Genomic DNA, 17365 nt, shown 5'->3' on the forward strand with positions numbered 1-17365 from the left:
GCCGCTGTGTGTACTCTTCATTGGGTGGGAGCAGGCCCCAGCTGGGGAGGCCAGTTCTCTGCCTCTGGGCTGGCTCACGCTCAGCTGTGTCAAAGTGAAGTGGTTTCCAACAAGCCTGCTTTGGCTCTGGGAAGACATTGAAGTCCAAGCTAGTGAAGTCAAGAGTGCTTTCAGCTATGTTACTGTACCATGGAGTTGTTGGCCATTTGTTTGTACTGCAGCTATTGCCTTGAAGCCGTGTTCCTTCTGCTGTTCAGGATGGAGCAGGTGGCCCTGCGACATGGTGAGTATGGAGGGCAGGTCTGCCATGTGCCACCATGCATAGCCTGGACTGTTCCTCTTTGACAAGCCCTCCTGCCTCTTCCTTAGGCCTTGCTTTACCAGCAGCAACTCCGACCCATTTCAAGCGTTGTTGACCATGGCGATCCCAGAGACATTGGTAAGAAGCTTAATGTGGCCTTCAGAAGTAGATCTCTGAGCTGGTGAGCACCCAGCGTGTTGTCCGTGTCGCGATGTGTAAGAGTACAGTGTTATGAAGTTTTTCAGTTACGTCATGCTTCCCTTGGGACTGGGGCCGATTCCTTCAGGCCTTTGGTAGTGCTTTTTGAGAGCTGGGTAGCTGCTGGAGCCGTGTTGGGAAGGGTGCATGAGAGGAGCAGGGCCCCAACTTGGTGTCACTCCCTGTGTGCTTGCAGCCTTGCTAACTACTGTGCGTGCGTATCTGAGACTGGCAGAACAGTGGGGATGAGCCAGTGTGGGATGGGTGAGTGCCTGTGTCTTGGTGCCGTTTCCCTAATCTAACTGTGGCTGCCTCAAAGGTTTGTTACAGTTATGCTGCATATCTCCTCCAGCCTCGTGTGCTTTTTTGGTCAGTGTTGGACCCATCTGTGTCTGAGCGAGGCCCGTCTTCCCCCAGCCATGGGAGTGACTTACCCCTGTGAGCACTGCTTTGGCCAGCCCTTCTCCTGACCTTTCATGACCATATTGAAGCAGTTGCTCCATGAACGTCTTGGCTGAAAACATACCTTGTGCTGCTCACGGTACTCTCCACTCCGTGGTGGGGGCTGGAGGGGGCTGGCAATGGGGGCACGTGCAGCATCCCAGCTCCCAGACCCGCTCGCTGGGCGGGGGTCCTGCTGGGCTCGAGGGGGGGTGGACAGCAGAGCCTGGCAGCTCTCCTTCCTTCCGCCCCTTCCCTGGGTGCCAGGCTCGGGGCCGCGCAGCAGGAGCATCACTGTGTGTCAGGGAGGGAGGATGGTTTCTTGCCTCCGTGGGGGCTTGATCCTGTAGCTCATAGTGAGGGGGAGTGTTGTCTGAGGAAGGTCTGCACAAGGAGGCAGCTAGTGAAGCCATTGCTGCGCTGGCCAGGCAGGAAATGTATCGTGGACTAAAAAAATCGAGGTTGGGTCCCCTCTGCTTTTTTTAACCTTACTGTAGCTCATTCAAATGATTTAAAAAAAAAAAAAAAGGTCTCTGCATCACCACTACAGCCTTTTGTGTTGGAGCACTGGGCTTCCCCAGCTTCACAGCAAGCCCTGCTGATGTGCAGGGGGAAAGGACGTGCGCCTGGGTGAGGCTGGCTCCGGTCAGCGGTAGGTGCTGCGCGGCCGCTCGGGCACGGCTGCCTCTCAGCGGCTGGGCTGGCAAGCGTGGCTGGTGCTGTCTGGAAGTGGTGCTGCTGGTGGAGGTGCTTTGGAAGCTCAGGTAAGCTTAGTTTTATTTAACTTTGATTTCCTGGAGCCGAGCAGTAGCAGTTTATTAAAAAATGACAGCTGGGTTGGGTTTGTTTTTGTATTTCTTGTGTGTATTTTCTTTTAGTCGACTCTGGAAGTGCGTGTACAGGAGTTTGGTATTTTTGAGGGGGAGTGAAACAAATTAAGAATGAAAGTTATAATTAATGAATTAATGTGTGTTAATGAATTAAGTGAATGCATCCATTTCAGAGCAGACCTGGTCTCGCTCTAGCTCATTATTATTTTACCTATAGACACCTGTGTGTGTACATGCACAATTTTTTATTTCTATGTGCCAGATGTGGTAGATGGCAGTGGTTCTGCCTGCTATGACAAGTGCTGTTTTTCCTTGCCTCGGTTCCTTGGCAGGTGGTGCTCAGGCTTTGCCCTACTCAGAATGAGCTGTGTTTTGGAGACATAGGAGCCAGTCGAAACACTTCTGCTGTTTTTCCACTTTTCACGTACTTATTTTTTTGCCTAATATCCTGAGCTTCAAAACGAGTGGAAGCAGGAGCCAGCTTGAAGCAGCCTCCTGGCCCTGGCTGAGACCCTACTTTGCTATGGGCAGTGCAGGACACTGGGGCGCGGCACGGCGCACGCGTGAAAGGGGTGTCCCTGCTGCATCTTGCATGGGCAAGGGGGTGCCTCGTGGTGCAGCCCTGGGCTTGGGAGGCCTGGCTCAGAGCAGGCAGGCGATGTGGTCAGACTCGGGATGCAGCGTGTGAAGTTGCAGGGTGAGGAGAGCGCAGCCCCTGTTGTCTGTATGCCAGTTATGCATCTTGAAACTGGGTTTCTGTCAGCAGAACTTAAGTGGTAGGAATTTGCCAGGCAGCTTGGGGAAGCAAGGAAGGCTTTTTTTTTTTTTTCTCTCCCTTCCTCACCTCGGGTTTTTGCTCTGCTGGGGAACATCTGTGCTAAGCCCCAGGAGGCGCCAGCTGATGAAAACCACCCAGCAAGTGCCTACCGTGCTGAGGCTGGTGACAGACCAGAGGAAGCTAGAAACAAGTTTGACAAAGAACAGGTAGCATGACAGCTGAAAAAAGCAGCTTGTTTGCAAGAAAGGTTACAATGACAGGCCCTAAAAATGATTATCTGCAATAAGACTGCTTATAACCTAACGACTCTGTCTTTGCTTGTTTAAGAAGTGCTGTTTATAGTGAAAAATAGGGCAATACGAAATTCGTAGTTCACAAATATAGTGTGTATGTCCTGAAGGAAGCCGAACAGGCTTTGCTGTTGTTGGTTCCTAACCCTGCGTCCATCTCCCCTCTCCCCCCACCCCTAGGTTGTTTAAGGAGAAAAAGAAAAAAGCTGCAGCATAAATTGAGAGTATTCCTTCTTTTGCCTTGGCTTTGCAACACGTGAGTGGCTCTTCAGTGACAAAGACAACTTCCCCACCTCAGCCTGCGGCAGATGACTGCCGGTAGTTTTACGCATCTTGCCCGATGAGGAATGGCAGGTCAGCTGCAGGGGGGCCACGAGGGGAAGAGGCAAAGCAGCTGTGACGCAAACGCCCCGTTTTTGTACTGTTGTGCAGGCAGCAACAACAAAGGGTCGTGAGGCCAGGAGAAAACATGACATGGTGGTAAAAAGGGGCAAAGATGGACCACTCAAAGCATTCTTTTTTTTGGTATTAACTTGCTGCAGAAATCATTCAGTGACCCAAAAGAGAATGCGGTAATGAAAAAGTAAAATTTGTGCATAGTCGGTGTTCCCCAGTTAGCTGCAACAGAAACATTAAACAGAAAGCTCAGGAAACAGTATAAAATATTCCATAGAAAGCAGCAGATTGGTGTGTTTGTGATGGATGTGCTGGGATGGCTTTTGCTTTGCTGACATTTACCTTTAGCCCTCAGCAAGTTCCTTGCGTTCCTGCAGTGTGACTATGGAGGGCTCATGTGCAGCTGCTGCCACTCAATGGGCAACGCAGGTGGGAGAACGGTGGCTCAGAAGCTGTCATGGTAAGGTGTTGGTTTTTTTTAAAGCACTGCTGTGATTCTGGTGGTGGTCACAAACAATATAGAACTGCTACTTAGGGGGATGTCAAAGAGTGGAACAATGCTGAAGGAAGATTGTAGCTAAAAAGTTACAGCTAAAGGTAAGAATAAGCTGAAACCCTCTCTTCCCAGGGCTGTGAGTGGCAGATGGGTTGTGGGAGCTGGAAGAAGCTGAGAACAGTTAAAACAATAAATGTGATGATGTTGAAGATGTGACAGAAGGTGGTGTGTAAAACGTGAAAAAAAAAAAAATTAAAAAAACCAGCACAAGTCATAAAATCTAAGAGAAGAAAGTAGATTAACGTCAGACAACTATTAGTGAAAAAATGTTTATATACTTACTGTATAAAGATTACAGATAAGCAGTTAATTTTCTTTAAAAAATATATAACCTTTTTTTTTGGCGGGGGCTGTCATTTAAAAATCACTTTCAGCTTAATATGGGCACACAACCTCAGAGTTAGCAATGCTGTAATTTACAAAGGATACGGTACAGACATCAATGCACGCTTATACAATAATGCGAAGAAAACAACTTCTTTTGTAAACTTGTGCTAACTCTGGGCAAAGGTTAAGGCTCAGTTGTAAACTCAACATCTTCACCCTCTCACCAGAAATAGTTTGAGTTTTTGAACTACTCAGGCTATGACCTGTACGGTGCTGCTTGTGACTAGAGGTCACAGTCGTGTAGTCACATCTTTGTGTAGTGCAGAACACAGCACAACCCACTGCTGCTTGTATCATGAGTTTACCACTGATTCTTAAAGTAATCTGAGCCCAGTTTTGAAAATGGCAGCTACAGAACTGGTGGAAAAAAAGCCTCAGGCATGTGTAAAATTCAGTATTTGAGTTTATTTTAACTCATACTAATGTATCTCAAAGACAGCCTGTTCTGTAAGGGCTGTTTACAATCCATTGTCTCATTTATGGCTTTTTAAAATCAAACCTCTGTCCTTTCAAGGAAGCCTGTGTTCTGGGAAGAGACTCTAGAAAGATGTTACTTAACGTTTCACAGAGAGCAGATGCTTAAATTCTTTATTCCAGCTGAAAGAATGTACCATGTCAGGAAATTCATTTAATAGATGTGTATAAAGAGCAAGAGAGGTGGCTGGAGATTATGCATAATAATGCTACAACTATATAAAATCTCTGTTTGGTTGGTAATGCTAAAAACCTGGCTATTTCCTCTCAATAGCCACTTTTAAAATAAAGGGTTTGTAGTTGCCTCTCATGGAATGAAACTTGGATTAATGCAGGCAAAATTTTGTTCCTGAAGAGTGATTGCACATTACAAAGAGGTACATCAGTCATTTCAGAGTACATGCAAAAGGCATCGGTTTCTGTTGAATGGGTTAGCAAAGCAAAAGGAGAACCGCACCGTAGTGGCATTAAGACAAGCCCAAAATCCCTACAAGTAGTGTTTGTTGCCTTGTTCATTAACAAATCCTGACATTCATCTGAAAGCAAGTGCGGTCCGTTCTCTTAATGTTCTTTGGGGGGGGGGGGGGGTAATTTTCTGGCTTTGAACAAGTGCAAAAAAGAAGGGTGCCAGCAGTGTGACAGCAATATGCGCACTTGCAGTTACTTCTTCCTTCTCCAGAGATGAGTATTTTGGGGACATACCCACATTGCTTTTTCATGAATGCAAATGCCTCCGGAGGCAGCAGTGGCTAGTGGCACCCAGATCACCCACACATTCCGCACACCAGTGCTCCCCTCCGGCAGCTGGAGGCTGGCTGGGACCTCCTGCTTGGTTCTGGCAGAACTGCATTGTGGCTTTTCTTCTCCAGTTTTACAAAAATAAATGTAGGCGTTCTTGTTCTGTGTAATACTGGCACAACAAAAATGTTTTTTTCACAAGAAAAGTTAGGCGTATGTGGTGTTCTGAAGACAAATGTTGCAGTCCTGTTTTCCCCTCTAAATGGGGCTCTCACCTTCCTAGGCTAATGTGCAAAACAAAACAAAAATCTTAGTCCAGACTGTCTCAGAAATCCATGTCTGTCCAGCTCCAGGGGAGGAGACACATCTCTGGCTGTAGGTCTGCCAAATGCTCACTTTGCATTTGTCGCAAATATTTTCAAAGTTGAATACTGACACATTCATCTGCTGCAATTCTGTAATACTGGATGGTAGCAAAGGTACAGTCCTCATTCAGTTCGCCTCAGTGTGGCCTTGCTCCCCCTCAGAGCGTAATTTTGCTGTTCCTGTTACTCCAGCACCCCCGTTTGGCAGTTCTGGGGAGGGTCAGGCTTGACCGACTCCTCATTTTCACCTGCTCATCAACTGAAGCTTTTTTCCGCAGGATGAAATCGAAGTTCACCTGGCTGTTCATGGCATAGAACACGTTGGCGCTGTCTGGTATCACCAGCTCTGCAAAAAAGGGACAAGAGCGAGTGTGAATTTGTGGCATTGCAAACTGCAGAAGGAAAGGCAGGGAAGAAAGGGAAGCCGGTGAGTAGATGCGCACCCAGACAGCTGGGGCAGTGCTGCCCCCCTCCTTATTCTGCTGCCCCTCTTCAGCTGTGCCACAAAAAAAGCAGGTGAAGAGTTAGAGAGGACAAGAGACAGAGGCCAGACCAAGTCCAGCTGGGCAGAGGCCCTGGCAGCCACTCCCAGAGGAGGCTGTGCCAAAAACTACCTGTCTGCATGGCCTGACAGCGCAGCAGGGATCTGGGCCTGCCCTGACTGCCAGCAGCCCCTTTGGCCACGCTGCTCAGGGAGCGCGAGCAGCTGCGCTTCAGTAGGTCACTCTGCCACCGCCGCACACACACACAGGGGCCTGCCTGTAGCAAGTGGTGCGCTGACACGGGCTGTGCGAAACCACCCCCACGCATCAGTTATCTAGGGGGTTATTCTCACTGGCAGCTATAGCAACATGGCTGTGGCATTTCCACGGTTGCTTCACATTTTACCCCTTGCTTCAAAATGAAGCACAACTTTTCAAGCAGCATCAGAGTTCCGCTTCCCTACCTTTATCCTCGGAGATGACCTGTACAAGCTCGTACTCCTCAGCTGCATCAGCTTCCAGGTTGTGCTTCGACATAGCTCTCTGGATGACAGCAGGAGTTTTGTCTTGGCTAGTTAGCTGGAAAGATAGATTTGTAATGAGAAATTCTGCTTACTCACTTATTATATAACAATTTAATGATTAGTAAAGGCCTGTCTTTTTGTAGCCCACTTGGTCTTGCAAAAGATTTTAGGGAACTGAGAAATTACAATGGATCAGTAATGAAGGAGATGTGATATGTGGGACATTTGGTGGTGGTGTTTTTTCTAATTCAAGACAACAGATACCGTACTAGCAGGCACAGCACTAAATCACAGTGTCTGCTCCTCTGAGCAACCACTCTGAGAGATTTTTTTCTTATTAGCCATAAACTTCCACATAAATAACTGTCCCATTTGTTGTTTGCAGACATCAATTAATCTGGAGTGTCATGTGCTAAATACCTTCTTTGACATTCTGCAAAGAATTTTGGCCTTGTAACTTAGTGTGCTGTCTGCTGTGGAGGTGCATTGTGTCCAGAGCAGACACAAGGCTTGCTCCAAAAAGGGAAGATTTGGCTCTTGGTGGCAGAATGTGTCAGGCCCCCGGGGAACTGCTCTTTGTCATTTGGAGAGGTCAGACCATTAAAATTGTGAAATAATAGCTGAATGTGGGAAAAAAAGTGTTTTTTTTTTTTTTCCCCAAAGGCCTGAGGGACACAAGAGAATTTGCTCAGCAGCTGAATCTCTGTCTGGTGAGATCAGCAGTGGGCAAGTCATGTCACCCCAGGCCCTGCACTCTCCCTGCTCTTGGCCCGGCCCTGGCAGTGTCCATCCGTGGAACCACATCAAGGGCAAGGTGGGAGCTGGTGCATTGTGTGCCCACAGCTGCAGCCTTTCAGCTGCTCCTCACAGCTGCAGGCAGCACTGCCTCCCTCTCACAGCAGGGAGTAGTGAGGGTGTCAGTCAATAGGGGCAGAGGGGCATCCTGGGCCAGGAAGAGTCCTAATTTAAAGATTAGAAAGTGCCACGATACTCTATTATATTCAAACCTCTTGTTTGTACCATGCTCCATATATTTTGAATTTTAACATTTGTCAATTTTACTTTCAAGCCAGTTCTGATTAGTTGGTTCAGCAAACCGGTGTTTTCAAAACTAAAAAAAAACACTTTGTGTTTTAGCAGTCACCCAGAATGAAAAACTTAATGCGTGATAAGAGTAGTTTGCTGTTTCACACTGCTCACCATGATGCTCTTGTACATATTGCCGTTGTTGTCTTCTACACTGATTCGGATGATGCACGTGTCTTCGTTCTGCTGGTTGTAAACAGGAGGCAGTACTGTTGAGGTAATGGATGTCACGGAGATAGAGCGCTTGTGGATCTTGGGGTTGGAGGACAAGAAGGGAGGGGATGAAATTACGTTGGTTAAAGATGACACCCCTGAGGAAGATGTGTCCATGGAGTGGATGGAGGAACAGGAAGAGGAGGATTCTGAGAGCTGTACAACAGAAAGAAAGAAAAAACACAGAAACTTGACATTGTGTGTGCAGGGCGTCATTCTGGAGGAAGAAGCTGAGAAAGCAGGAGGTGCGTACGAAACCTCAGTGATCTGCACTTTGTCCAGGCTGGCAGGGGTATTCAACACTTCCAAAAAATTAACTTGATTAATTTCACTGTTTTAATGCAAACTTGCTTCCAGGTCTGTGTACTGGACGCACTGTGTGCTGCTTGCTCTCCCACCGCTCTCAGGAAGAGCAGGCCAGGAGGTGGCAGCAGAAACAACGACTGAAATGAAGTTGTGGGCTCCCAGCTGGGGACAGATGTGGGAAGAGCAGAGTGCCCTGCCACCGCTGCTTTGCAGCGAGTCCCAGCCTTTACATGGGGAACTGGACTCAAAACTGGTATGAAACACTGTCCCACCTCCCTGTCCCCCCCACCACTACCTTTCCCTTCATCTGCCTTGCTCAAAACCTGCTGACAGGATGGTGCCTCTCCAACTTGATCATCAAATCCACCATAACAACTCATCAGCTAAACTGTTTGAATAGTTTAGATGTATGCCAATGTCTGGAACCTCATCTTCCATTTGGTTTAAGAACAGTAAGTGCAATTTAATTTAAAATATCCATCAGCTAAAACCCAATATACCACTCTTAACCAAAACATCCCTAAAACAGTCTTCAAAGCATTTTAGTACAAAAAAGGAAGTATCTGCTGGTAGGAGAGACCTTGTTGTGGATCACCCCCATCAGATCCTGTCTGCTGTTTTCCTGCCTTTATAATTTACCTTTATAATTTATAAAATGGAGCACGCCTGGCCCAGCTGCTGTCAGCATGGACACACAGCTTCATCGTTACACGCGTGTTGCTGGGGGATGTCCTGGCTGCCAGTGTGCAGGGTGTGGGGCTCTGCCAACCTCCCCCCGCTAAAAAAAAACAACAATAAAAAGGCTGGTGAGCTGTGACCTCTCTGCCAATCACATGGCCAAGCGCAGCTGCGCTGCTGCCCCAGGGTTACAGGGTTACAGGGCTGCTGCTGACACACACCAGCTCCCCACCTGGAGACACCACCTTTGCCAGAGCGCAGGCAGATCTGTACTGCAGGCAGGCTTTCCTCAGGGAGTACACAGCTGCTAAAATCATGTGGGCTTACCCAGATACAACCGCTTCAGCATGATGAATGTGGCAGCAGGCTGATAGCCACAGTGCAACTCGTCACACTTAAGCTATCCTAGGAGAAAATGAGCAGCTGCTGCTCTTAACTCATATTCAGATGATCCCAGCTCGTGTTTCCTTTGTTTTTGTTTGAGCTTATAAAGCCTCCTGTCCCTACCACTGCTAACGTCACACTGCTGTGTGCTGGCGAAAAGTGCTGCCATCTGCAAGCGTGATGCTGAGGCTCCTCACCCCAATTCCTGTGGGCTCCAAGGTAGAAATGCTGCTAGTCTGCCCCCATCCCTCTCAAACACTGTGGTGGGGGTCTAAGAGAAAAATTAACCTCATGCTCTTCCAGGGCCTCATCTAAAACAAAAAAACATCATCAGGAACCACACAAAAATATGGTTTTAGGGAAGGAAAACTGTAGTCTGCCTTGTATCCTGGCAACAGAAAAGGGATCATGCAAAAACTGACTGGACTGCTTCCATTTTTACACATTTATTTTTAGACTCTCTCCATTCCACTAAAAGCAGCACTCTAGTCAGGACTAACAGGCCTGGGAAAACATCTAGTTCCTGCCCGCAGTATGGACAGGCTGTCTTGGTGTAATGTATGCCAGCAATGAGTGCCAGACTGTACCTTTTTCTGAGGCTCATCAGGAGTGTCTATGGGTGTGATGCAAACTTCCTCAGACTCCGAGTGATTAGACTCGCATGACGAAACACTGACCGAGTCCATGCTTTCACCAGAGCTCCCACTTGGAGTAGATTTGGGTTGCTCTTTGGTGGGCGTACTATTGGTGATCACCTCGGATCCTAGGAACAGTCTAGAATAGAAAACAAAGCATAACAGTCAGTGAGTAAAAGTGGAACGGAGCTGGGCTGAACAAAGCTGTCCTTTGGTTCACAATCTTTTGTACCATTTTGTTTTTCTGTCTTGAGTGGCCTATTGTTTTCATTTCCTCTACATTGTTTATATGGTTTGTCAAGAGAGTTTGTTTAACACAATACTTTCTTGACCATAAGTTCCAGCTGCAAGACCAAAATCAGAGCTAATGCCTTAATATCGTAAGTGAGGCTTCTTTTCAGTCTTTTTAAATTTTGGACTCGCTTGCCAGAAAATGATTGATTGTAAATCGTCCATTTACAAACCTAGTTAAGAGGCTTGGCAGCTCGCTCTGCCTTACCGACTTGTGCATGCTGCTGTCACAGCCCTGGTCCTCTGACACAGGTCAGCTCCAGACATACTCAATGCTGCAAGTAACTGAAAAAGCATGTGACAGGTAATGTAGGCCATATACTGGAGAAAGGTCTTCAAAAGGCAGGTTCATCTCTGCTGCAAATTTTTTTCACTCAATTAAGGTGCCACAGATACCAGTTTCTCTCTGTCTAAACGGACATGTACACAATGAGGAGATCACAAGAAAGTGTAAATTACAGGCTCGCCCTCTCCGAAACTCATTTCTAAATGCACGTCAAGTAATTTTAAAGGAGTGTCAAAGGAAACAAGTTTGTATAATATATAAGGTAGAGAAACAAGGTGACTTGGATATTATGTCAGCAAGCAGTTAATTATTTAAAACACTTTAGAGTGGTGTCACTTGGTAGTTCCAGGATAAATTATGTCAGTCTTTTCTGCACTATTTATTTGCAAAATACATTCAGACTGCAGATGAAACAGTTCTTTAAACAAAGACTGCACAGTGCAAACAAAGTTGATAGTACGGTAAATTAAAATACTAGAGCCCTGAAACACAGTCAGAAATGAGAGCCTAATCAGCAGGGATGATTGTTACACACGATTTAGGCATGCACCAAAAGAGAGACTTGTGCAAGGCCACTGAGAGTTGAGGCACTGCTTTCAAAGCTCATGGTCTTTATCACAACCAACTTGCATGGACTAAACAAAACACTTTCCAAACAGCTGCCCACGTTTCATTTTTACTGTTTTGCAGATCAGAACACAAAACTCTTGATCGAAAAAGCTTTTTTTCTTTCAGAGCCTAACCTGCAGTAGTGCTGCTCTGAAATGAATGGCTGCTCGTTCTTATGAGGAAGCCAGGTACAAGAACCAAGTGCTCTTAAATTCATTTTCTTCCTCATTTTGATGATGCCACTGATACATGGGAGTCTCTTTATATCTCCTCTCACAACAGGTTCAAAATTCTCACCTTTAAGATATTTTTCCTTTAGCTCTTGATCTCTGCTTTCATTGCCTGTAGCTTTCCCTAAATTCCTGCTAGTCCGTTGTTTCCTGTGTCTGCTTAGCTGCATGCCCCTGTTCTTCACCCACCTCCTGTCTGAATCTTTAAGGTATTAGACTAAATTGGACCATGGCCCTATGATTATTTCCTTCTCTAACCTGAAGGCAGTTAGGCTGATTGTTTCTATTATCAATGCCTTTTTGCCAACCTTAATTATCACATTAAAATCCTGCAAGAAGTTTTTGCATGTGTGTAGTAAATTCGACTAATGATAGGCCAAACTTCATTCTCATTAACTCTGTTTTGCTACTGCATTCAGAGAAGTTATTACACAACAGATACTGAATTTATAATCCACCATTAAAACTGTTCCTTCTTTTGACACTTTAAAAAGGCTTATTTGTTTCTAATCTCTTTCATCATTAATAAGCCTTATGATTAGTTATAGCAATAGAAAAGGACAACTTCAGACAGAACTATGAGTTTATAGTTGATGGTGTCTCCTTAAAGTAATGCAGTGACCAGGTTTTTCAGCTGGTGAAATGAGTACTGCTTGCTTAATTTATTCTGGTTTGTATTAACCCACCAGAGGCCACTAGCCCAGTCATACTCACAGGCTGAGCCTCTTCACCATGCTTTTCCGAGGTTTTGGTGACGTGGTGCTGGTGTCAACAGCTGCTTCAATCTCGCATGAAAGGCTGTAGCTGCAGAACAGAGGCCACTGGGTTAATTTTTACAGCTAATACCATTAGTTATGTATATCAAAGTAGCAATATTCAAGAAATTTGAGAAGTCTTCAGTTATTTCCACTTCACAGAAGGCTGCAACCCCTCAAAGAGGAACATAGCTCTGTCCACATTTTACCACAGTAAAGGGGCTATTTCAATCTGTTAAAATAGTTTTAAAAACTAAAAATCTACTTTTTTTGAGTGACGCTCATCATTTTATTAAAAAAAAAAAAAACAAAAAAAACCCAAAACTTACAAACAAACAAATATTTAACATGAATCTAGGACAAGCTGACCTGGTTTTTGACCACAACTCTTAGTACAATACAGTATGCATAAGACTGTGCTTATTCTCTAAGACAGTGCAGCGGCATGGTATTCAAATATTTGATGGAGGTATTAAAATGCTGTAAGTAAGTTGTATTAGGTTCGTCTAGCAGTGTGTACAATAGCACAGAACTCAACAGGGCTGCAAAAGCGAGCCCAAACGCCCAGGATCCATTATCCATGTCTGTGGTGAGTGCTCAGTGAGGTCTGTGTTGCCGTGGCTACCTGCTATCTGCATCCGCCAGCCCAGCGCTTGGGGACTGCATCTCGACATCCCTTGGGATCACCTTCTGAGTGTGCGTCTGGGAGTACAGACAGGCCAGACACAACAGACTCATATTTCAAAGACAGAAACCACATTTCCAATCTCAAAACTAAACCCTGCTAAGTGTTGGACAGGTTTTCTACAACTGTTTAGCAGCAAGCAGATGTATTTCCATATTTCCACTATCATCTGGGAGCAGCAGTATATTTAAGTTCCTGTATGAGGATATCTAAAAGCTGACGTAACTCATCCAGGTGGACATGGGGTAAGAAAAGCCTGCTTCGCCAGCTGGATTGGGAACCTTACCTCTCCTCCTCGGTTAAAAGCTGCTGTCTCCTGAACCACTGTATGAATTTTTGGTCTGGTGTCATGCAATAACTGTTACATGCAGATTGCAAGAGCTTAATTTGGGCAATTACTTCAAATTCCTAAGAAATAAACAAACAAGAATGCTATTTAGAAAACAAGATAAAAACAGACTCATTCATATACTAAACACATGCAACAACAAGATCCAGGAGAAACTTAGTATGACCAGGTTCAGTTTCAGTTGAGTAACTATTTCAACAATCAGTTTACAAACAATGAAGTCTGCCTTTTTTTTTCCCAGCATCCTTAACATGCATTGAAATATGAACATTTTATCAAAGACACACAAATTAGAAGACAAATACATGGAATCATACTTCACCACAGACCTTTTCCCAAGTACTAACCCAAGTGCAGCATCAGCGCAAATCGGCCAAACAGCAGCACTGCAGTTTGTCCTCCAGGAGCAAGGGTAGCACAGGTCACAAGTTCTTCAAATTACCCCACCTGCTCATCTCAGCCCTGCACTGGCTGGACCAGGGCTGAGAGAAGAGCTCTGTACTTGGGTGGTTCTCAGCCAGGGAGCAGGGGTAACAATTAGGGTGCCTGTGATGAAAGTCAAGTCCTTGGCTTTGAACTTGAGCGCTCACACTTGCACCAGGTAAAGATAAAATGCTACCCTTGATGTGTGTGAATGGAATGTATCACTCTTACATAACTCCATTTGTACACACACTTTGCCAAAATAATTCTTAAAAACTTCTCATGTCAGAGGGGTTTATAGGATCAGGATACAGCAATGGAGCTGAGCACTCAGCATGGTTCAGAGGGCAGCTTTGCTGCTGGTTTGAACGAAGCTGAACTGATGACCAAAGAGAAGCTCATGTATCGCACCACTGATATCCTGAGCTGTGCCGTTATACGTAAAAGACAAGTCCAAGAAGTGGTCTAAACATCTGGGAATCCTTTAAGGAAGGAAATAACTCCATCGTAGCCAAATCCAAGTCTGCTTTCAGGCCCCAGAACGGAGATTTGGCACAACTTTATTCAGACAGATGTGACCCTAGTACCTCTACTCCTACATAGCATTACTTCTCTCTGACCAACAGGGATCAGGCTGAAAGAAAAGACTAATACCATGCATTTCCCAGTCCCATGTACCTAGTTCACTCTCTGCAGCCTTTTACCTACAAAACAGTTTATTGCAGTAAATAGAAGATGTTTACAAACTGTATTTTCTGAAAAGCAAAGGTCTCGTGCTACCAGGTCTGATTCATTTGTGACACATAGGGCGCAGGCATACACGTAGAACATAATCCCATGAAATGAACATCAAACTGAGGGAATGTGTATGCCCCAGATCTAAAACCATGGAAGTGGCCTGCAGCTCTTCTTCCTTGTACTGTACACATCTGAAAACAAGGTTCTCTTTCTGCACCACCTGTCACAGCTCGGTGTGGGCTCACAGCATTTCAGGGATCTATTCTTTCCTCACATACAAGTAACTTCCATTAAAATTAGTAGCTGTTGTATACACCTGAGCAAAGATAACAGGCCTCACCAAAAGAATTCTCTAGATGAGGGCATCAGTAAACTAAAAATCACAGAACATTCAACTTACCCTTCGTCTCTTCTCAAAATTAATCAGGCCACCCTGTTGGAAGCAAAGAGAAAGGATCAGAGTAGAAGAGCACGTGCTCGGTTGAATTTAATCACAAACAGGATGAAGTAGCTACACTAACATAAAGCACAGACCTGCCCTGAGCAAGGACCTTCTAAAAATACCTGTTTCCCAATCAGGTAAAAGCCACAGCACTCATATATATATATATATATATATATATATATGAGTCTCCAAACAATATCTGTCCTCGTGCCTAAAATGCATGCAAGAAACAAACTGGGCTTTTGCCTATACTGTAAGTTTAGCAGTGTTCCAGTGGGCTTGAGGAACACCGGCTCAACACAAAGCACGGACAAATGGGAAATTGCCAAAAAGAAAATGGATATATAGCAACTCTACTCAGGCCTGCCTTACTGCAGTTCTGCAAAACAAACTGCAAACAAACAAATCATCAACAGTTACCAGCTCAGACTGAAGTGTATTTGCTCATTCCTTTCATAACTACCAGCCCAATGAAGGCTGAGTGCCTGCAACACGGCTCCTCAAGTATCTGCATTAATTGGGGCCCAATTTTCAAAGGTGTCTAAAAACCTTTGAAACAAACACTTGAAAATTGGCCCCATCCTCAGTTAAATCCTCTGTTAAATGACCAGACTCCCTCGCAATCCTTTTTCCCTTCCTGTGCTCAGTTGGTGTCCCCCTGCTTGTTCAGCTAAAGAGAAATGAGAAAAGAAAAGTCTTTAACCACTTTAGGGCTCAAATACATCTGAGTAAATACTGAAGCGCTTCAGCGATCCCTCTGAAGCATCAGATTTGTGATTCTGTGTGCTTTACCAATTCTTCACAGACATTTTTACACCTAAAACCTTGTTTTAGAAAAATAAAATAGAATAATGGAATGCCACTTTCTTTCTTTCTTCAAATTTTCTAACCTAAGATGATAAGACAAAATGCAATGCTGAGCTTGTCTGTTGAATTAAATGGCATTCTTAAATTCACGCAAGGTTCTTGGTGCTAATAAAAATGCATATTCCCTCCTCTTTTTGGAACCAGATTCTTCCAGTTTTGAGAACCACACAAGAACACAGTAAAAGATACAGGAACACATGCAGACAACACCGTAGAAGATACACAAATACATGCAGTCAGTGCCAAGCAGGCAGGGAGAATAGTTAGGATTCAAAAAATTGCCTCAAAATACCTCAATATAGTCCTGAAGGGCTGTGTCCAGCATGGTGAGATCAGTGAGAAAGGTACCCAGGTACGGCACTGTGCCTTGCATTACTCCCTGGAAATGATCAGAGCAATGTTGGATTGACTGAGAAATGGTAATAATTAGAATGCCAGAATATTACTGTATAAAAAAAATAAATTAATTAATTAAAGTAGTTTGTTTAACAAAACAGTGGTCTTATAAATGAAGTTTTCTTTCATTGTAATTCCCTTGGTATCAAACCTAGAATTTAAATGAAATCCTAATGAGAAGCAGGATGCTCTCATTAGTGCCTTTCTATTGCAATATTGTCACCATACATTGATTTTTAATGATCACGAGGAAACCTGGCTTGTGGAAGGAGCATTGAGCACTGGTGGAAGCGTTCCTCAGTTACCTGCTACAAGAGAGAGGGATGGGGAATGGTCCTGGCTAGCTTGTGTGTAGGGTTTCTCTTTTTGCTTCATCCAGTGGGTTTTTAATGATGTTGCTTTAGCATATGACAGTCCAGTCACATGGAGTCACAGATTTTTTTTTTTGTCCAAGAAAAATGAACTTCTTCCCCTGCTATTCCCTGCATTTTAATTACTTAGCATTCACATTTTAACTTTCTAGTCTGCTACCAGTTGTACAGTTCAGGCTGTTTCTACACTTGTGAAGGGAATGCCTGTTTCTACCATCCAAAAGAATCTGTATTTTTTCCAGTCAAACTAAAAGACAAATAAAAAATCATATTCAGCAGTTTTGCCTCCCTATCCCGGATTTCTCTTCCCTGTCCTTTAAAATCTTTGCCAACTTTGAGACAAAAGCCATTTTCACCAGCAGACTGGAAACCAGATTTTACAAAGCAATCTCTTTAAAAGTCCATATAATTTTCAAACTATCATGTCAGAAGCTTCATGAGTCTGTTTAAAAGTAAACAAGACTTCTGCTCTAGCCAGAGCTGATTCTCTTTATCGCAAGGATCCCATTATTTACATTACATCTTCTACTAAATGAAAACTGTAGCTTTCCCCCGTTACTCTCTGAAGGATAACAGGAGTAGTTGATAGGCTTGTAGGAGAGAAACAAGACAGTTGAAAGTGATGAGTACATGTTTATATTCATCAATCATTTGTTACTCTTTTATATGACAAGGTTAGTAAATCTCAGGGCAACCTGAAACTAAGCCAACCCTTGGCTCAGCATCCATCCTGACCAGCTGGTTTGGATGTGAAACAAATGCAGGCGGGACAGGAGTAGCACCCGTTTATCCCCTGTCAGGGAACAGGAGAAGCTTGGTGCCAGGGAACATACCGTGGTGCCCACATACATCCAACAA

General features: G+C 44.7%; 1 protein-coding gene across 3 annotated transcripts in view; it reads right to left on the reverse strand.

The window, feature by feature from the left end:
* Positions 1 to 4048: 4048 nt before the first annotated feature.
* Positions 4049 to 17365, reverse strand: part of RGL1 (ral guanine nucleotide dissociation stimulator like 1) — an 81858-nt gene continuing 68541 nt past the window's right edge. For 2 of the 3 annotated variants that reach the window (XM_083847070.1, XM_083847072.1), the window contains 8 exons: positions 16033 to 16119; positions 14829 to 14861; positions 13205 to 13326; positions 12193 to 12282; positions 10015 to 10201; positions 7961 to 8215; positions 6701 to 6815; positions 4049 to 6100 (listed from right to left, as the gene is read on the reverse strand). In XM_083847070.1, the coding sequence (XP_083703196.1) occupies positions 5913 to 6100; positions 6701 to 6815; positions 7961 to 8215; positions 10015 to 10201; positions 12193 to 12282; positions 13205 to 13326; positions 14829 to 14861; positions 16033 to 16119 (1077 nt within the window). In that variant the 3' untranslated portion in view covers positions 4049 to 5912. The remainder of the gene's footprint in view (positions 6101 to 6700; positions 6816 to 7960; positions 8216 to 10014; positions 10202 to 12192; positions 12283 to 13204; positions 13327 to 14828; positions 14862 to 16032; positions 16120 to 17365) is intronic. The other variant, XM_083847071.1, reaches the window with a different exon arrangement.

The sequence above is a fragment of the Anser anser genome (genome assembly GCF_964211835.1).
Source record: "Anser anser genome assembly, chromosome: 8".
Classification (NCBI taxonomy): Eukaryota; Metazoa; Chordata; class Aves; order Anseriformes; family Anatidae; genus Anser; species Anser anser.